Raw genomic sequence first — 22,502 nt, 5'->3', positions numbered from 1 at the left:
AATTTATTTTAATGAGAAATAGTATCACGTGATGTTATTATAATATTATCTTTAAGATTAAAAAAAAATTATAGGTTGTATTATTTAAAACATAATCAAGGAAAGTACAAGTAGTAATTTTTTTATTCCATTTGTAATTTTGGGATCAATTAGCCCCACAAAGGCTACATAGCTCCAAACTCTTAGATATTTCAAATTTGACTAGTGATCTTTCCACAACTCAAAAGGTATCAATTTAGTCTTTTTTGAGGCATGTAATTTAACACACAATAAGCTGTCAAAATAGTTTTACCTCACAAATTTAAAAGTGCATTTGACTCAATAAGCATGGCATTAGTTAAATTAACTAAAATTTTATTTTTCCTTTCCGTTACACAATTAGAAGAAGGAGAATAAGGAGGAGTAGTTTCATGAATCATTTCCAACGATCTAACAAAGGAATTAAACTCATTTTAATTTTTATTCACAGCCTATATCATATCTAGTTCTTATTATTTTTCTTCTAAATCGATTTTCAACCTTTGGAAATAAACTTTAAAAATTCAAAAATTCCAAAAACATCACTTTTATTTTTTATTCGGTAAACATATGTAAATTTAGAAGAATCATTAATGAAAGTGATAAAATATCTATTTTCTCTACTAGTTATAATTTCTCCAAGTTCACAAATATCATTGTCAATCAATTATAGTAAAGCTGTTTTTCTTTTAACTTGAAAATGAGACCTTTTAGTGATTTTGACTTTACGACAAGTCTCACACTTTTCAAAAAAAAAATTAACCACTGGGATTAATTTTAAACTACGCATGATTCTCACATAATGATAATTAATATGACACAAAACGAGCATGTAAAAAATTAGTAGAAGAGAGCATGTAAACAGAAGTAGAAACTTTATTCATTTCAATATTCAACTTGAACATCCCATCACAAACATACTCATTTCCCACAAAAATATCATTTTCACAATTACATATTGATCAGATTCTATAATTTGTTTGAAGCCTGCTTTGGTAAGAAGAAAACTAGATATTGATTTTTTTTTTCTCGTGGAAGGAGTATAAAGTACATCTTTCACATTTAATACCCTTTCATAGGTAAACAAAATTTGACATCTCCCTTTCCAAGCACTTAAGTGGTGTAAAAATCACCAAGCATGATGATTTTGGACTTCCCAAAAGGTGTATATTTTTCAAATCAATCTTTGTCATAACAAACATGACAATTTGTACTAGAGCTAGTCCTCTATTCATTAACATTTTCAATCACACTTTTCAGTAACGTTTGCATGAGGTGTAGGGTCATAATTCTAAAATTCGCAAAATTGAGCAATGTGACCACTTTTGCCACATCCAAAGCACCGTCCCTTATTTTAAACTTGTTGCTTTTGTGTTTGGTTATTTCCACTATTATTTTTTTGTGAGGTCTACCATCATTTTTCTTTAAAATTTTCTTCTTAGGCTTCATAGAAATATTTTTGCGAGAATCAAGAGTATCATTATTTGAATTAATTAAATTTATCTTTATTGTGATGTTGCTCGCTTCTAATTGTAAAAGTCATCTTGGCCCCTAGCCTCTTCTTCCATGCAGATTTTCATTATCAACGTCTCAAGAGAAATTTCCTCTTGTTTGTGGCGCATAGTTTTTTGAAATTCCCTCCAAGAAGGTGGAAGTTTATCTACTATGCTACAAACAATAATATTCTCTCCAATTCCAATCTCTTCGGATTTGAGCTCTCCAACATACATTATAAAGTCTTGAGCTTGATCTACCATTAATTTTTTGTCCATCATTTGAAACACAAATGGGTTAGCAAAATATTCTTTCGCTCTTGATTCTTCAATAACATACTTACACTGCAATGCTTTTCAAATTTTCTTTGTACTAGAGTAAGTTTTATTATAATAATTATAAAATTAGATAAACAATTAATAATATAATATTGACATTTTCACAATCTGACTTTTCTACTTTTTCTTGAAGATAAATAAGTTCATCATCATTCATGGATGGAGATGTTGTCAACTTTATTAGGATTCTTCTCAGTTAAGCATAGAAACATTGAAAAAAATTAAGTAGAGAAGTACTTTATCATTCCACTTCTTGAAGTGATTACCATTGAATCGAAATGACTTGATAAGATCTCTCATCTTGACATTCGCGAATATTTCAATTGTAGCCATTGATTCTCCTTAAAATTGTTTGTAAAATTACAGATTACAAATTATAGTTGAGAAGAACATAAATTATCTTCAGGCTAAGGCGCAAATATCTCTCTTTTGTTAAAGAGATTTAAGCCTATTGTAACAAATCTTTCACCTGTCTAGCATCAATCTTCTTGACCTGTCCCCTCGTGAATACAACAACTCAATCACAAATTATAATAATAAGTTAATATTAAAATATTCACACTAATATTTTTTAATAATAATAATAAAAAAATATTCAAATGTTCACATTAACAATTTTTTTTTTACATATGAACAAAGTAACACACAATACTACTGTCTCCTTCTCAAAGTGCAGGAGGTGTATGGGATGCAAAAATAAAAAATTCTGCTATTTGAGCAGGGTTGAGCTTTAAGTGAGTTTGCCCTACACCCGTCCTATTGTCATCCTTAGTGAAATGTTGCAGTTTGATTACGCATGTGAAAGTTATTTGAAAAGTAGCTAAACTTATATTTTCCCTCTATCTCAATTTATGCAACACATTTCTTTTTTCAAGAGTCAATCAATTTAAGTTTGATTGGGAATTCACACATGATATCAATTATTTTTGAAATGAAATTTATATATTTATAAAATGCGTCAAAAGTACTATAAGTCACAATAATTAACAATCTAAAAAGTATATAATAAAAAAATAGATTTATTTGAATTTTGAAATTCGAAATGTGTCATAAGAATTTATAAACTTGGGTTATTTATGTATAGCATAGATGGGACACCAATTTTGGGTATTTATGCACATGTTGTGCCATCCGTATATGGGCCTGACCTTTTAGCTGGGCGTTGGTTACTTCTAACGATGCCCAATTATTCCTTTCCATTCTCAACTTTTCTGCCTGTTTCTTCCATATGCAAATGGATAGAATTTCAGCTTCGCAACTCCCATTTTCAAACCATTTCCAGGTTAGCTCCGCTCTTTCTTTTCTATCTATTTGTTACTTGAAAGTTTGTTCACTCATATAAATATATTTGAAGTTTGTTCATTTCTTTCGATGAAGTTTAATATTGTTTTGGGCTATGAAAGTTTGTTCACTCAGATAAATATATTTGAAGTTTGTTCATTTCTTTCTTATGTATAGATGAAGTTTAATATTGTTTTGGGCTATGTTCTTGAATACAGTAGAGATTTGAAGGGTTTCTGTATTTTTTTTGGATTATGAATAATTTTCCCAATTTGGGTTATAGCCTATAGTGGAAAGAATATTGAGGTAGTTGGTTTAACAAGCTTTTGGTAGTCAAGATGTAATTAATATAGTGTATGTGGTACATTACTGATGAATGAATTAGTAATTGACAAGATTTAATCTTTCCTCCTTTCCCTGTGTGTTTAAGCAATGTTTCTTCATTCAATTAAGGATAGAGACTAAGGGGTCGTTTGGCTGGGAACAAGTTAACTAAGATAACTTATCCCATCACTATGGAAAATATGGTGGGATAACTAATCCAATGACTATCTAATACCTTCAACCAAACATGGTATAAAATAATCCTACATTTTATCCTGGAACAATTATACCTTATACCTCACACCAAACAATCATAAGAGATTCTTTTCCGTTTGTATGTTAAAGAATCATCATACTTTTTCTTTAGTACAAGAGATAGGCCCTAAAGCAAGAGTTCACTTGTTGTTAAGACTCGAGGTCGAAAAGAGGTTGTGTTTTCGGGTTTCATTGGTACTAGTGGATTTCACAATTGATCTGCATTTCCTCCTCTTCCTGTCAAGCCTTCTCCATTACCTTAACATGTCACCCTACATCTTTTAAAGCCAGGGCAACTGACCAATTCTAAGATTCTGTCTGCTAATTAACATTGTTGTTATCTTTGAAGTAATCTATACCTCTCTTAATGGGTTATGGAGCTCTTGCACATTGATCACACTGCTAGACACCATCATTAAGCTAAGTTGTGCGGACTCTTCACTTTTGATGCCATACATGTGTCGGATTCTCCAAAAATACACTACTTTTGGCGAATCTGATACACACCCGTTGACATTTTTGAAGAGTCCAAGCAACAATCATTAAGTACTTGCTTATTGAGAAGACTGCATTAGATTTTATTACATGTCTTATTGAACTACTTTAAGCTTTTCTTTCTTTTTAAATATGGAGATTGTTTGGCCTCTTTCATCTCCATAAAACATTTTTTTCAATCTAATGGCAGTGCACAAAAGCTCAGAAGTATTTGCTTCAGTGCAGATGAAAACACAATTCTGAAGGGGTGACACACAGAAGAATATGCAAATTGTAGGCTAAAGACATATTTATAACCAGGAATTTTATCTCGTCTCTCCCCAAATATCAATTGTCGGCATTTGTAGAGAGTATTGGACCAATGAGCTCTATGTCATCATCCTTGTCTTTCCTCGCACTTACATCACCTCTTCACGTATCAAGACAACGTCTTAGTTTACAGCAAGCTCATAGTTGCTACCAACAATATGCTTTCAATAGTCATGGTAACATTACCCTTTCAATCCATGTCCAATTAGCATCCCCTCATCCATTTCCGTCCAGTAATTTGAAATCCTGTTGTAGTGCTATTGCTTCATCAAATGACGGAACTGTATCTATGATTAATTTTGAAGATGTAATGGAAAAAGACTGGTCATTTCTTGAGTATCCAGATTCCAGTGAAGAGCATAAGCAAAAAATTGATGAGATCATATCAGCAGGAGAGATCACGGAGACTTCCAAGGTTGTGATAGCAATTAGTTCTGATGAATTTGTTGATAGAGTAGTTGATTCATCGAATTGCAAGCAACTACTTGTCGTTCATGACTCTCTTTTCATGTTAGCATGCATCAAGGAAAAATACGACAAGGTTAAGTGTTGGCAAGGGGAATTGATATACATACCAGAGAAGTGGACACCTTTTGATGTTGTTTTTCTCTACTTCCTTCCTGCATTGCCGTTTGAACTTGATCAAATTCTGGATGCACTAAGAAAACGTTGTTCGCCAGGTGAAATTCTGTCAGATTACTACTTCATTTGATCTTATGTTTTCGTCAAGACTGAAAGTCGGTTTTATATGTTCAGGTGCAAGAGTTGTGATTAGTCATCCACAAGGCAGACAAATGGTTGAAGAGCAACAGAAACAATATCCTGATGTGGTTGTCTCAAACTTACCAGAGAAGATGCTGCTGCAAAATGTTGCTGCACACCATTCATTTGAAGTAGTCAAATTTGTAGATGAGCCTGCTTTCTATCTTGCTATTCTCAAATTCATGCCAGATACCATCAACCAATAGCATACTTTTCTACTTGTCTAGTCAGTATTGGGCTGCTTATTATTATTATTAGTATAGATAGCATAGACCTATCTTCGTAGCTATCAAACGTCGTATAACTTATGTATTAATTAATACTATATGAATAACTTGCTTCTTTACTAGATACCAAACGAACCTTGAATGATTGATTGCTTGAAGTCAAAGCATGATTATAATCTCGTTATGACAACCAAATTCACGTAAATCAAATATTTTGTTACACTCTCTAAAGATTTTAGAATCCTATAGGTTTAAGTGGGGAAAAAAATAGTTGGAGAAGGAAATTGTGTCAAGACTTTGTTACAAGTCTGATTAATTCATGGTCATTCATACTTAACGTGTTTTTAGTATGAAAGAAAGTGTTTTCTTGAAAAGCAAGCAATCTCTTACTTATTTTTTAGTGTTTGGTAGGTAAGCAAGAAAATATTATCCCAAGATCATTTATATGTTAACTAGCAAATCGTTAAGGAGGCAGGTAGGGGTGGGGGTTCATGGGTGGTACGGGGTGTGATGGTCAAGGGGTGCGGGTTTGGGGCAGGAGCGGCTCAATGTAATTGGGGGCCTAAAGCGAAATTTCAATTCGAAGCCTAAAATATAAACAAACTTCGTATACATATTTATTTAATTTTTATTTTTCTTACACTATTTAGATGAAAATTATTAGTATTTAATATTGTTTTTTCAGTTATTAGTTTTAGTTAAGATTTTATTAGCTCAACATTGAAAAACATCATTTCAGTGAGACAATTACTATATGAATTGTCAACATAATTCTATTAGTAATAAGTTGACAAATATTAAATAAAGATAAGAGTAGAATTATAGAATCTCAAGAGTTGATGACTTGGTATACCCCATTTTAATATGCTATGTTGTAATGCTTGAAACTAAAATTTAAAAACAAATAAAAATAATTTGTAATTCACTTTGTTCAACACTTTTCACTATTAATTCTTATTTTTAATAAAGTACAAAAGATGTTAAAGTGGGTGAAATAATATATTTTTTAAAAATATTATACTTTTTATCATAAATAGTCAAATATTTTAATAAAAATTTAACACATAATTTATTCTTGATAAAAATTTGGGCCCCCCAAAATTTGGGGCCCTAAGGCATAAGCCTTATTTTACAAAGCATAGAGCCGCCCCTGGTTTGGGGTATTGAGTGGGTAGGGAGGATAATAAATTTAGAATGTCACTTATGCAACAATATTGTTATAACGATGTTTGGCTGATTAGATATTATTTTAATAGAGCAAAATTCACGAATAATATATTAATTAGTCGATTTTATATACCTTCCAAAACTAAATTAATAGTCAGTTTGGATCAAATTTTTAAAAATGTTTTTTTTTTTAAAGAAAAAAGTATTTAACAAAAGTACTTTTGATGAGAATCATTTATGTTTGACTAGTCAAATTAAAAAAAACACCTTTGAACAATAATTAGTGTTCGGTCAAACTTTTCCAAATTGCTTCTAAATATATGTTTTCAAAAGCATTTTTCAAACAAAAAGAGTACTTTTTAGCTTTAAAAAACAAATTTAATTTTACTACTCTCCAAAAATATTTATTCTCTTTCAAAAGTTTGACCAAACATCTCAATTTTTTTTTTAAATAAACATTTTTGACAAATAAAAAATTTGACCAACCAGACTATAAGTTATATTTCATGTTTGATAAATTTTTAATTACAATTAACTAGTTTAAACTCCGAAGGTTCTTAATTAAGATAATTATATATTGTTTTGTTGTAGACCAAATTGTTAAAATTACTTGTGTGAATCATAAGGTTCCCATCATTAATGATGTAAACTTAGGTTAATTGGTTCATTTCTTTTCATTTTGGAAGAAAGAGTTTGTATGACATCCGTAAGAAATTACTGTAACACCCAGAATTTTTTTGAACTAAAACTCGAACCATCCTTCATTGTAAGAAGGATTTTTCCGAGGAATTTAAAATTCTTGAGTGTTAAGGTCATTAGATGTATCACCTTGAGTTCCAAGAAGAACTAAAGAGAGTTCATTCAAGTCATTCCTAAGTTCCTTTAAGTTTTGGGTCAACTTCAACGACCTTAATTTTCAGTACAAGATGAGTTAGGTGCCCCATAAGATATCAAATGAAAGGTCTTTGAATTATCTTCCAACGCCACCGAGTTTGCTAAATTTCGAGCTCCTATGAGGGAGATATGCCTGTTTGAAGTCAGGCTGTCCAAATAAGGAAAGTTACCCAAAAATAGTAAGGGATATTTTGATCTTTTCCTTACCCAATCAAATTTAATTTGTTTTTAGTAAGGTTTTAGGGGTCTAATCTAATTAGGTTCAGTTTTATAATCCTAAATACGCCTAGCGTTTTAGTTGAGAGTTCAAGAAGAGAAAAGAAGAGAAAAGAGGAAAGGATCAAGACGTTCGTCGAGGTTCTTGAGTTTTGTTGCGGATTTTCTCCATGGGTTTGATCCCTAAGAGGTATGTAAGTTTTCATAGTGTTGGGTTCGTTCACCCACACACCAAACATGATTTTCATATTCGAATTCGTCCATAAAGATTGCAAGATTTAAGTTCTTGATAAGTGTTCTTGAAGTTTCATTTTAAATCTTGTTTTGTTGGGGTTTTGATGAATTCTTTAGATGAAAGTGAGTGTTTTGAGGGATGTATTGAGTAGATAAGAGTGTAATTATGTTGAGCAATAGAATCCAAGTCTTCTACACTTCTAATAACTTGTTTCATGACTCGTACAAGTGAGTATGAGAATGAGGAGAATGTATTCATGAGTCTACTTTATCATCACGAGATCCAACTTGTGAGTTCATAATTCAAATTCAAGAGAGAGTTAAGAGTAGAGTTCAATAAAGTCTTTGAGTTCAATTGTGAATCCTTTGAGATCAACTATTGATTTAAGCTAAGTTTTGATGAAGTAAGTATGAGAATGAGAAGAGTCGTATACACGAGTTCCATATTATTATGTAGACCCTCGAGTCGAGTCGTTCATGCCCATAATTCTGCATGAACTTCATAATTTGAGAATCTTTGAGAGGAGTAGTATTTTCAAGTTCTAAGTCTTGAGTATTGAGTTCCTAACCCGTTTGAGATTATATTCCTAATCATGGAACTATTACATGTTACCCATGAAGTCTTTGAGTTGAGTTGTTCATGGCCATAATTCCGCATGACAAATCTTTTTAAATTTGTTTAAGACTTGAGCAAATGAGTTTAAGGAAGAGTAGAACTGAGTTCATTTTATTTAAAATGATATATGAGAACTAACTAATCCCAAGAGTAAATGTTTTTACATTTAAGCACAGAGGAAACACTGATTTCCAATAAAGTTTTCATGAGCAGTTTAGAGTACCATCTCAATTAAGAGATTTTTTTTTGAGTAATAATCCCAAACCACATAAAGATTTATGTTTTTAAAAACATATGAGCAAGTATATTTTGGGAGTAGTATTGAACACCGATATTGGGGAGAGTTCAGATAACTCACAGCCCCCATAAACCATGTAGCCAATGTGGGTAGAAAGGGTCATACTTTTTAGATGATTCCTTAATGCTTTTTAGCATAGACTAGTGGATCCATTTAGTAGTAGGTTCTATACCTCAGCAAAGTATAGGACGGCCATGGCAGTGTGAGGCGAGATGCTACATCATCATATAGCTCATATTGATGATTGTCGATTAGAGAAACTCCCACAGAGATATTTTGTATTCTCATAGACACAGAGATATTTTGTATTCTCATAGACACAGAGATATTTTGTATTCTCATATACACAGAGATATTTTGTATTCTCATATACACAGAGATATTTTGTGTTCTTGCATACAAATAGAGTTACGTTGCATTTTCTAATACATTGAGTTGCTATCTACTGTTTTAAAAGCTTTTCATATATTGCATCTTTTATTGTTGCTTTATATTGAGTTGAGTATCCAGAGTCGAGTACCTAGAGCCGAATATCTTATTATTGAGTTGAGTCTTATTTCACTGAGTTGAATATCTTATCATTGAGTTGAGTCCTATTTTCTCTGAGTTGAGTTGAACTATGTTTCTCTGAGTTGAGTTGAACTATGTTTCCTTGAGTTGAGTTGAACTATGTTTGTTTGAGTTGGGTTAAGTTGAGTGAGTTAAGAAGAAGTAAGTATGTTTCTTTTCCACCAATTTGAAGCTTATATTTATGCTTTAGAATTCCCCTTACATGCTCGTACATTCAATGAACTGAGCCATTTGGCCTGCATCGTTTCATGATGCAGATACATGTATTCAGGATCATCAACAGACGCTTCGTTGATACCACCTGCAGTTCTAGATAGCTCTGGTGAGCCTCCTTGGTTCCGGAGGATTTCATTTACTTTTTAGTTTCATCAGGATGTCGTGGGTCTTGTCCTGACTTCCATCTTTGTCATTTAGAGGCTTCATAAATAGACAGTAGAGTTTGAGAAGTTTGTTTCATTTATCTTATTACATGTTTTAAAGGCTTGAGTTGCCTATTTCTTGCGAATTGAATATACTATTTTATTTAGAGTTAATCTTTTGAGTTAAATATATTGTAATTGGGTTCAATGAATTTTATTCAGTTTTAAGCTTTGTATGCTTGAGTTAGTCTTTCGCTTGTAGTCAGCCATGATGAGGGTTCTCTTGGGGACCAGAAATGGTTCTCGAGTGCCGGCCACGTCTAGGGTGTAGGCTCGAATCGTGACAATTACTCTAGTACAATTGATTCTTAAGATTGTGAAGTTAAGGATCCATCATTTTCAATATTATTTTTCTATTTTAATTAAGCGTATTTTGTTTTAGTTATCATTAATTTAGATTATGTATAGATGTATTCTTACATTTTATTTACATCATTATATTTACATATAGTAAAAAAAAGTCACCATAGAAAAAGAAATGAAAAACAAGACATATATTTACTCATGAAAACAATTTTAAAATATTTGATTAAGCGCTTGAGCTAAAATCGAAAAGGAAAGCTTATTGATATCATAACTTTCGAGTCATTACAATGCACTATATAGATTTATAAATTTCTATGTATCATTACCCTTTCAATATATTGCTAATAACCAAAATTATTAGCAATGAGCTCTTGAAGCTTGTCACTAGAAACTTTCAATTGGGGCACTCTGATGGGTAGATTAGAAAAATTATCATCACACAATAGATGGATCATCAAAAGCAGCAGAGGCATGAATATTCTAACCAGTATAGTCTTTAAACTTCAAAATAGATGGCAATCCTTTAGATCATCAATGACATCATTGTAATTCTCTGAACACGAAAAATATCGTGTCTTTAATTTTGGATTTGTAGCATGTTTAAGCAATGTATTAACATGATCATGTGCAGATTCCATTTTCTTAGTGATATGTCTAGTGAGATAATTGCAAGTCCTTCGAGATTTTCACCTCTGGATCGAGGATCCCCATTTAGAGTCAATAAACATATATCATGTATTTATGTTTTTTTGCAAACACTGTGTAATGATCCTCTACGTCATTTTCATTGTTTTCCCGTATTTTTAGCCTTTAGATCTTTCTTGTAGCTGCCCCAAGTCATTTATCACTTGCTAGAACTGACCAAATGGTCATCGGGAAGTTCGTTTGGTTTTTATGCAATTTTTATGTTTTGGAATTTCTGAAGGTTAAATGTTTGACTTTGGTCAAAACTTGGTAAACTATCCCAGAATGTAATTCTGATGGTTTTGTTAGTTTCAAAATATCGATTTTAGTTGAGAAAACAATAAGCATACTATATATTTGAATACCCACTTCTAAAGTTCTAACAATTAGACCATGCCAATCAACTAATACGTATATGTGTTTATGCTGGAAAAATTGAATCTGGCAAAATCAACTCATAAAAACTTCTTTTTTGTACTGCAAAATTGGCGCAAACAGAAAAATTTGCATGGAAAATTTTAGGGGCCAATTTTTTTCTTTTATTATTTAGAAAAAGGCATAGGAACCAATGCGCCTTACAAGGCGCAGACAAACTGTGACTTGTAAGTCTCTGTCTCCTTGCGCCTTGTAAGGCACATAGGGACCTGCGCTTTGCTACCCCAATTAACGCCATCTCCCTCCCATTTAAATATTACCCTTTTGGTTTCAAACTTATTCTTGTCGCCCTTTTGGAAATTTCACTCCATTTTTTGTCCTTTCAGCTCCAGAATCTATTCACACCCACATTCCCATGGTTAGGCAAATGGTTATTGTTCACATTTAGAGTGGCTCCTTTAAGCTGAATTATATTTTCTTTGATCAAAATCTCAAACATATCTTTGAGAGCCAAACAACTTTCTGCATCATGTCCAGAAGCCCCTGAATGATATGCGTAATGCTTAGACTCATCAAACCACTTAGGATGAGGTTTGATAGCTCTCCAAGAAATTGGTTGGATCACTCCTACTGTTTTCATCCTTTCAAAGAGTTGGGCATAGGGCTCATCTAGAGGTGTGTAAGTCTTCCTTTTGTCAAAATTTTGACGATTGGTGGAGTTGCTGAATTGTTTGGAGGTTGGTAACGGGATGGTTGTTGGTAATGTGGTGATTTTGATATGTGGGCGGTTTCTGGTAGTATGTTGATTGGGTGTTATAAAAAGATAAGAAATAGGTGAAATTTTTTGGCTATGTGGGCTTTGAAGTGATTGGCTATGGTATGCGTGCATCTGACTTGGCCTTCACTCCTGAATATTCATTATAGTTGCAAATTCCCCTTTTTTCTACTTGACTTCTATTATTCTAGATTGGATTGCCTTACATAGTACAATGAGTATACTATTCAAAGTATGAAAACACGCAAATGCCGAACAAAGCCCAAAGTCACTATTACAACAACTTTAAAGCATAAAAAATAGGTAAATCCCCTCATATTTAAGCAAGATATTATATATATGATCACTCAAAATGGGAATAAGAAAATTCTACACTTAATTCAACTAGCTAGAAAGGGCAGAGACTTAAAACTAAAAACTTGAATCAAGGGAAAGGCTTCAAACAATATGTCAACAACTATTATTTTTTTTACAATACAAAGCTAACAAAGAAAAGAACAAGATATGAAAGAATTCAAACAAGATTTTTTGAGATTTTACACATGCCACTGTTTAAATTGTTTGAATAAAATTTATACACATAAATCTACCACCCGAACGAGAAACAAGCTTAAAATTGTATTTATTTATACAAATGTGTGATGTGAGTTTACTGCCAATATGCTACAACCATAACACCTCACATTTTAATTAGGAACAACATATAATCTGTATCAAACAAAAATACAGTAAAGAAAATGTTGCTTAGTGCAAGGTGTGGTGGCTAAATGTTCTCCTCCGAAAATGGGGTTGAATGCGAGTATTTATAGGTGATGTGAGGCTAGGGTTCGTGTTTGGGTGGGATTTTAATGAAAAATGAGCGTTTGAATTTTGAAATCTCTGCTTGATGATTCTTCCTCGAAAATGTCAAAACCCAGACCGTCGTGATTGGCACCCACACTAATCCTCCGGTGAGAGAACCACTACTACAACCCAAACCAAGCAACTAATCTAAAAACCAAGGCATTTAAGTATATAAAAGCAGTTAAGTACTAAGGAAATAAGTAGGGAGTTCCCATAAACTCCAACAAAAGTCTAACAACGAACTAAACAATGCGGAAGAAACAACCTAGAACCTAAAAGTCAATGTACCAAAACATCTAAAGCTCAACAAGTCTAAACAGGAAGGGATGCAACCCCAATCTAATGAACTAATCAACTAGCTAGAACATAGTTTAGGTCCGAAAATGGTGGACATAGACGAAAGAGAACCCATGGCAGCCCGGAAGAATTGACTCACCCTTGAATTCAAACGATCACTGATCTTCTAAGCGAGGTCTGTCAGTAGCCGCTTGAAGATGCCCTGTACTCAACAAAAATAAGAGCAAGTGCAGTATCAGTACACAACCACAATGTACTGGTAGGATCACACGGCTATCCCACTAAGTGTAACATACATAAGTCAATACAACAATATAATCACATGCATATATCGAACATATACAATATTAACACATTTACGAACAATAAACAATGAACAACTTCACATTCCTCAAGATACACAATTATATCAAATCATTGGTCCTCTCATGGAACCCAAACCCAAATACTCCCTCCGTCCCTATTTACTTGTCCATATTTCCTTTTTTGGTTGTCCCTATTTAGTTGTCCATTTTGACAAATCAAGAAAGGACAACAAATTTTTTCCTATTATACCCTTATTTACACTTCTTGAAAATTGTAAAAGTGTATGTTGTTTCCCTCCAATTTATTTCACTTTAATTCAAATAAGTGGTTGTAATTTTGAAGTGAAAAGTTGTCATAAGGGTAAAATTGTAACTTCACTGTGCTAATCATTGTTGCCTTAATCTGTGTGTCATTTCTAAAGTGGACAACTAAAAAGGGACGGAGGGAGTAGTTAGCATACCAGAATGTGGTACGCGATCCAATGATTATGCCAGAACGTGGCAGTTGATCCCATAATTATGCCAGAACGTGACAACCGATCCAAGTTAGTTATGCCGGAACGTGACATCCGATCCATTCAACCCATAATCACAATCACAAGTACATCCTCAAGATCATACATTTAAGTTATGATTTCATGGAAATCATCATTCATCTATCACATTAACAACAAGTGTGATCAATAATGCAACATTCATATACATACATGTATCATAATGAAGCAAGAACAAACATACATCACACAATCATAGAATCACAACCATCACCTACCTCGAAACAAGCTTGAAACCCTAAGAAACTTGATCCTTCCCTTTCCGGATTTGTTCCGCTTGTTCTTGGTCTACAAACAATCAATACAATACGGGAATCAATAAACAATCACTAATTACCCGAATTACTAACAATATTATGAACCGTAGATCAAACCCATGATCCCAAGTATTCAAATTAGGGTTGTCTTCACCATAAAATCTATATCAAAACCCTTTCCCATCGATAATTACCCATTCTATTACGTTCTATGGATCGAAAAACGGATTCGGGGAGTGGAAAGCTTACCTTTAGCCTCAAGAATGGTGGAAAACTGTTAGGAGTCTCCTCGGATTCGTTCCTTAGCTCTAAAAATTGAAAAGTGTAAAATAAGGTCGTTTAGGGGTTTATTTACGACTTTAAGTCGCGTTGAACCCGCCACAGTGACCTTCATCCTGCTGTAGTGGCCCCGCCAGAGCGGCTTGCATGAAACAATGAACTATTTTAATAATTTTAAAATCCCCATTTCACAACACACCTCTAACCCACGACGCTTAGAAAATACCCTTCACGCTAAGATCGATTTCAGGAGTTCTACTCACCCAAATTCAATTCCGTAAAGTAGCACGAATTTCTTAACGAGTTATCTAACTATTCATGTAATCAATATCATAAATAATTGACCTGATTGTTACCAAATTTCCCTACACCTTAATGACTCCGATTTCGTCCAAATTTGGACTAGGTTGGAAAATTTCAAGTTACTACGAAAAAGTTTTTCGACCCAAAATTTTTTCCCGTTGGCTTTTCTATAACGACGGAACCCGGTCGTTATAGGAAATATCAAAAGTTCTTTGGCATTTTCTTGACCGAATTATAGAAGAGAGAGTCTGGCATTTTTCATAAGATGAGGTGGAGGTTGCACAAAAATGGATATGGTGAGCTTTGTCCATTACTAAAGCTCAAATGTTGTCTTCTCTGAAAGATAAGAAGGGAAAGAATGAAAACCGAAAATATAGATTTAGGATTGAAATAGGTTAAGTTTTAGTTTGGGGCTGAAGATTTATTTTTAGGAAAAATTACTTGGATGGGTGCCTTTTAAAAAATAATTACGAATTTTAGCGATACTTTTTATTTATTACCATTTTTAGCAATACATAACAATGCTATGTTAAATCTGCAATATGTATGAAAAGTGAATTATGTATGCAATATATATGTATTATAAATGTTTCTTAAAATATATTATGTTTTTTTGGTAAGAATTTGACACATTGTATTATAAGTGTATTAAAATGTGTGATAGATGTATTATCCATCAATAAAATTTGTATTATATGTGAATAATAAATTATTCTTTGTAATATGTATTAAACATGTATTATAAAGGTATTAAAAGTGATCAAGTGAAAAAAAATGTTATTACTATAAATGGTAAATATTTTTTTATGGCAAAATTATCAAACAAGTCACAATCCTTAACATAATTATTAAAAATATCTGTACTTAAAATAATTATTAAAAATGTCAATATGTCAATATTTTAGAAAATAAATTGAATCCTAATATAATTAATCTTCTTTCCTTTTATTTGTCAAATCATGCCCATATTAGACCATTATTTATTCCACTATCCGATAAAAAAAAACTCATTACCCACTTACGCCTCTTTTTAGGTTTTACCCAAAATCATTCCTTCTCTCTTTCTTCCCCTTTTCATCATTGTTATCTCCTTTCTTTGTTCAACAAAATCAACTCTTCGAATTTTCTATACTTTGTTTAAGAAATCTCACAATTAATTCAAAAGATTCTTCACCCATTGATAGAGTAAATTCGTACTCAAAAAGTATTTTGTGAAGTTTCTTGTGATTTTGTTTTCATATTCACTAAGTATTTTGTATTTTGGATTTTCCGTCTTTTAAGCAATATTATATTGTTTGATTCTTTTGTGAGTTTGTTTTCATATTCACCAAGTATTTTGTGAGATTTTTCTCTTTTATCTATTACAGATTTTTCATCTTTTAAGTATTGTTGTTCATTTTTTTTGTATTTTTGTTTTCATATTTGATATTTAGTAGATTGTGGAAATTTACACTGGCATTCATACATCATTTATTGTTTGATTTTTTATACATGATAATTTTGAAATTTGCTTATAGGGTTACTTATGCACAAGTGAATACGGATTTTCGAATTAGGATTTGGTGAATGAAAAATCAGAAAAAAGAAAGATAGCAGACGAAGAAGAAGAAGAAATAGAGAGTCCGAGAAGGTTGCAAAAATACAGAAGAAGAAGAAATAGAGAGTCCGAGAAGAAGGTTGCAAAAATTGTATTCATATCAAAATTGTATTCATATTAATTTTGTTGTCAATTATTTTTCTTTTACTCATCATTTGTATTTTTATTAAAAATATTGTATTTCTTTTTTTAGTTTGTAGTCATTCCAAGATATGTATTTCTTAAGCATAGATGTATCCTTTTTTTCCATAGTTAATTTGTATTTTTTTAGAATATTGTATTCTTCCTCAACAAATTGTATTATTTTTGCTATGTATGCTATTTTTTTCGAGAATCTTGTATCCCGTTCTTTCATAGTTAATTTGTGTTTTTTTTTGAAATATTGAATCCTTCCTCAACGATTGTATTATTTCCACCATGTATGCTTTTTTTTTTCGATACTCTTGTATCCTTTCATATATCATATTCATATGTAATGATTTTATTATATTGGGATACAATCAATAATATTTTTGTAATACAAACAAAAGAAGAAATATATATTTTGCAATCATGTAATACAATTTTAGTTTTCATTATGAAAGCAATATACTAATTTTAATTTGGATGGTAAAGTGAGCACATAAAATGTAAAAGTTATTGGTATAAAATTATGAAAAAAACATAATTAAAATTTTCTCTTTTCTGTTATTAAATAATTATATTCTTTTAAATCAAACAAATAAAAATACATAAATCAGATACATAACAAACTAAAATATTGAAATTTTAAATAAATATTGAAAGTGTGGCTAAGGAGTCCTATTAAATGTCAAAATATTGACATTTTGAAAATTTTGCGTTTTTTTTATTATAGTATATTTATGTAAGTTTTATGGTCTCCTTTGGTGGGATTTAGGCTGATCAATTTTTGGGCTGCACTTATTTGGTCTTTTCCTTAAAAAAATAATAATTTTGGGCTTCTAACTTAATAACTAATACAATATATATATATATATATTATAAATTAAAGCATGTGTAGTAACATAAAATGAAAAGAAGAAAAAGAGAGAAAGAGAGATGCACAAAGTGGTAGTGGTAGTAGCTTTTCTCTATTATTGAATGTTTTTCTTTCACTTACTCTTTCCTTATTTTTTTCTTGAGAAAAGACATAAAGACACCATCAAAGTTGTTCCGTATTTGCATAAAGACACCTTAACTTTCAAAGTGTCCTATCACTCCACATAACTATTTAATATCTTTGTAAATGAGTCATTTTGACCCATTCCCTCGTCTGGGTTGTTACCACGCACATGAGGCACGTCATGCAGTGTTTTCACTGCCATGGACTAGTTTAAAAGTGCCAAGTGTCATTTTCTTCTTTATTATTAATTATTTAATTAATTTATGTCATCTTCCCCAAATTTAATCCCAAAATAGCCGTTGGTAGCTCTAATTTTTTGATTTCATGGTTTTTTCCATAGCAAGATCAACGTTGGTGCTCTCTGTTTGACGACTTCATCATCTTCCCCAAGAATATAAGATACCACTGTTGGCTAAGATCTAAGATCTGTTTCTGGAGCTTTGAAAAAATGTGCAGAAATTTCTGGATCAATGAAGAATGTGATGTTCTTGTTCAACAAATTCATAGTAAAAACACTCCTAAGCTTTGGATACTCCTGTCTAAGCATCACAACTGGCCCTTTAAGAAAACAAATCAACCCACCAACAATAGGCCATGCCTTAACCACTGGAGGCAAACACTTCTTAGATCTGGGCATAATTAGTCCAAATATGAGCTTTGCTACCAAAAGGGTTGCAACTAAAAGCAACCCCACATTCAAAATCTTGTTCTCACCTAACTCCATAACTGAATAAAAAATTCTGAATGAAGAAAAATTAATGGAAATTTCCTTTTCAGGAGAGAATGATGATAGTCATAGTGGAGGCGCAGGCCAAACAGAGAAGAAAAGGAAAGGAGAAGATGACTTTTCTTCAAAGAATAGGGTCGGGTCGGGTTGAATCCTATCATAGGGAGTGAGTAACACGTGCGACTACATAGACGAGGGAATGAGTCAAAATGACCCATTTACAATGATATTAAATAGTTCTGTGGGGTGATAGGACATTTTGAAAGTTGAAGTGTTTTATGCAAATACACGACAACTTTGATGGTGTCTTTATGTCTTTTCTCCTTTTTCTTTTCTTTTGTTACAAGAAGAGGGGTATATATAGTTGTATATACTTGAGAACCAAGTCTGATACATGGATATCTTCTTGCCATGTATGCACTTAGGGCACCAAGCAGTGGCGGAGGCAGGAATTTTATCAAGGAGGTTCAAAAAAAAAAAATTAAACACGCTAATATTATCCATAAATAAATGGGTCGGTCATATATGAACGGATTGATTAACAAACGGGTTGACAAAAAAAAATTCTTAATTCAAATAATTTCTTACAATTACAACTTATCTTAAGAAACAAATTTAAAGTACATATCTATAAAATGATAATAAAGTAACACAACTCATTCAAAAAGTTCTATAAGTTCTTCAATTCCTTTAGAATTCTCTTCGGCTCCTGAAAATGCAAATGGAGAGCAAGCACAAATTTAACATTAGAAAGACTAACAAAGAACACAAATCAAAGCGAAAATACTATTTCTTCACAAAAATTCTTTTTGGCATAAATTACAAAACTACACAACCTTGAAGGGAGGTTAAGAAACCAAACATGCGGATAAACTTATCAAAACATAGTTTTACATTTGAAAATACAACTACATACATTTTTACAATTGTATTCTACGAGGTTTCATATCTTGAAATGTCTTAATAATAACATCATTAAAAATCTTATCAAATACATCTTTTTATAAATAAGGTACCAAATAACCACTAAAAAAATCATCACTCATTTGACTCCGCAAGTCATTCTTGATAAACTTCATTGCGGAAAAAGCTCTTTCAACGGAGGCAGTGGCAACTGGTAAAAGTAGAGCAAGTTTCACTAAGCGAAATACAAGAGGATAATTTGAATGTTTCTTTGTCTGAACTAATCTTTTGGAAAGATCACAAAGCCCATTTAGATCGGAGAACCTTTCATCAACCATGTAACTTGCAAGTTGATTCTCAAGAATACTCAAATTGGATTCATCAAAGTCATCTGGATATAATTCAACCATTCTCATTACTTTTCTTATGTCAAAACTTGAAAATGAGTTAATTGGATTCAAGCAAGCAATTCCATGGAGCAAATCGGTAGTCACCTCATCAAAACGATCATTAAGTTCTTGAATTTGCCAATCAATGATATTGCAAAACACTTCAACACGATAATGATGTAAGATTGCATAGTTGGAAAGTTTCCGCCGTGATCTTAAAGAGATAACATATGGCTCCTCAAAGTGAGGTATCAAAACATCATGTTTGATACAAAATGTAGATATCTTGGCAATAAGAGAATCTCATTCATCATCTCTTAAGACTTGCAACCTTCTCTTTGCTACTTCAACAAGTAGCATGACATTTGCAATATCTTGCTCTTTTTTTTGTAAGCATTTATTAAGCTCATTTGTGATTGCTAAGACATCTCTCATCAAATGCAACATAAACGCAATCTCAAATGTTTGACAAGCTTCAAGATGTCCCATTGCCTTGGCTCTTTCATCCATACTCCTTGCATCAAGAGCAAGTGATTCAAGAACCTCAAAAATAGAGCCAAACATAACAATAAAATTGTTAAAGGATTTATAATGAGATCCCCAACGAGTATCACAAGTTCTTGAAAGACCAAGTTGTTGATTCAAGCCCCTATCGGTTGTAAGTTCACCCATATCTAATGCCACTTGAATTGTTCATTTTTGAGAATCTCGTAAATTATCCATACGCTTAAAAGAAGATCCCAATACATTAAAAATATTTGAGATCAATACTACAAGTTTTTCCACTTCAACACACTTTTTAGAGACCCCAACAAGAGTTAGTTGAAGTTGATGAGCAAATCAATGGATTGAATGAGTTGATTTACTTTCTTGTCTAATCAACATTTTAAGGCCATTGATCTCACCTTGCATATTACTTGCCCCATCATAACATTGTCCACGCACACTTGATGAACTCAAAGAATGTTGATCAAGTAAATTAAAAATTGCCCCCTTTAAAGATGAAGCACTAGCATCTTCAACATGAACAATGTCAATAAGTCGCTCCACTACAAATTCCATTCTATCAATATATCAAAATACGATAGACATTTTCTCCTTGCGTGACACATCAAAGGATTCATCAACTAGTAAAGAAAAGTAGTCACCATTTAATTCATCAAGAATAGCTTTAACGGTCTCTATCTTACATGCACTCACAATATCTTTTTGAATCATTGGAGAAGTCATTTGATCATTTAAAGGAGCATGTTTCAAAACATAATCACAAATTTTATCACATTTTTTTGCATACCATGAGAGAATTTCAATAAAGTTACCCCTACTAAGTGATGATTTAGATTCATCATGACCTCGAAGTGCAAATTCCTGACTTATGAGAAATCTTACTACATCAACCGACACACTTAAGTGCATATAATATCCATTCTTTAGTTGATTAAATTGCCTCTCAAATGCAAATTGAATAGACCGCCGTTGTCGTAGTAAATCTTGACATTTCTTTTTTGACTGATTATGTATGCTATTTGGTAGACCAATATGTTTGTCAAGACCACCCTTTTTGTTCCAACTCTTAAATCCTATAGTTGAAAATGTCTCCCCTCCTCCTTGATTAGTGTTATGATCTTTAAAAAGATAGCAATACAAACAATAGACTGCATCTTTACTAACACTACACTCTAACCAATCATGATATATATCATCAAACTATTCATGATTAAAATGACTCATTTATCCAGAAATATCTGTTTGAGGAAACTCTTGCACCGCCAAACGAGGTTGACAAGGACCATTCAAAAGGTATGCTCTTCTAATAACATCACAGTGGTTTGGATGATAGTTCAATATTGATGTTCTTTCACCAGGATCACACTTTAAAGAAATCAAATCAAATTCTTGAGAAGAATCTAATGACACTTCAGAATGATTAGTATTTTCTTTTGATTAGATTGACTATGACTTTGAGAGGCTAAAGTTGATTTCAGTACTTGTGTAAAATACTTCTTCACTGATTATTGAGACTGAATCGTAAAATAAAAATTTAGTCAGAACTTACAAAAATTAAATATGCAATAAGGACCAAAACAAAATTATAGACAATGAACAAAAGTTTGAATGTCATAAATAAAAGTTAATATCCACTGAACAAATGTTGAATGCCCATAATAAACATATAAAATCAACAAATAAGCCCAAACAAATAAAATTATAACTTTCATAATCAGTGAATAAAATTGAAATTTTCATATGAAAAATAAAAAATTGTTAAGAGAAGTGAATATTCGAGTTCAATCAGCTAAATAAAATAGTACATCAACAAATACCATAATCAAAGAATAAAATTCTGAAAATAAAAATAAAAATAAAAAACAAAAAAGAAAACTTACAGAGGTTGTCTTCACAAATGGAGCCTGAAGGAGAGAATGAAATTAATCCACGGAGGACCACCACTCCTCCACCAGGGACACCAAGCAGCAGCAGCATCAGGCGGCAGCAACGTCGGGACTGCAGCAGCGGCCAGCGAGCAACAAAAAAACGTGAAGTTGAACGAGAAAGAGTAGGAAAAATATAATATTGCAATCCATAGAAAAGAGGGATTTTTTTATTTGTTGACTTTTCAATTAGAGATTTAAAATATAATTTTTTTAATTAGTCATGACTTTAAAAATGGGGTCGTTTGGTCTATCTATATTTAATAAAAAAACACTTAAAACTGAAGCCTGAAGCCTGCAAAATTGCTAAAAATTACAAAAAAAAATGTTGTTGCCTGGAATCGATATTGCGACCCAAAGCTCACTTAAGCAAAATCTTGAACCCCATCAACCGTTGGGCTACTCCTTTGATATATATATTCAGGTGGTTCAATTT

At 32.1% G+C, this 22,502-nt stretch overlaps 2 protein-coding genes across 3 annotated transcripts; one reads left to right on the top strand and one right to left on the bottom strand.

Annotated features, from left to right (window-relative positions):
• The first annotated feature begins 2,998 nt into the window (after positions 1–2,998).
• Positions 2,999–5,506, top strand: LOC125859508 (uncharacterized). 2 transcript variants are annotated; one of them, XM_049539283.1, is made up of 3 exons: positions 2,999–3,132; positions 4,396–5,194; positions 5,271–5,506. In XM_049539283.1, the coding sequence occupies exons 2-3, from the start codon at positions 4,567–4,569 to the stop codon at positions 5,480–5,482; spliced, it is 840 nt and encodes a 279-aa protein (XP_049395240.1). In that variant the 5' UTR covers positions 2,999–3,132; positions 4,396–4,566; the 3' UTR covers positions 5,483–5,506. The 2 variants fall into 2 exon arrangements, with proteins under 2 accessions (XP_049395240.1, XP_049395239.1); XM_049539282.1 differs by having other exon boundaries at positions 3,097–3,132; positions 4,431–5,194.
• Positions 5,507–19,012: 13,506 nt separating this feature from the next.
• On the bottom strand, positions 19,013–20,306 carry LOC125858884 (uncharacterized). The gene is made up of 3 exons (XM_049538665.1): positions 19,966–20,306; positions 19,359–19,848; positions 19,013–19,051 (listed from the first exon to the last, which is right to left on the bottom strand). Exons 1-3 carry the CDS (start codon positions 20,304–20,306, stop codon positions 19,013–19,015), a joined length of 870 nt encoding a protein of 289 aa, XP_049394622.1.
• Between the last annotated feature and the right edge of the window lie 2,196 nt (positions 20,307–22,502).

The sequence above is a fragment of the Solanum stenotomum genome, chromosome 3 (assembly GCF_019186545.1).
Source record: "Solanum stenotomum isolate F172 chromosome 3, ASM1918654v1, whole genome shotgun sequence".
NCBI lineage: Eukaryota > Viridiplantae > Streptophyta > Magnoliopsida > Solanales > Solanaceae > Solanum > Solanum stenotomum.
Note: the sequence above shows the minus strand (reverse complement) of the source record. Positions and strands in the feature narration are given on the sequence as shown.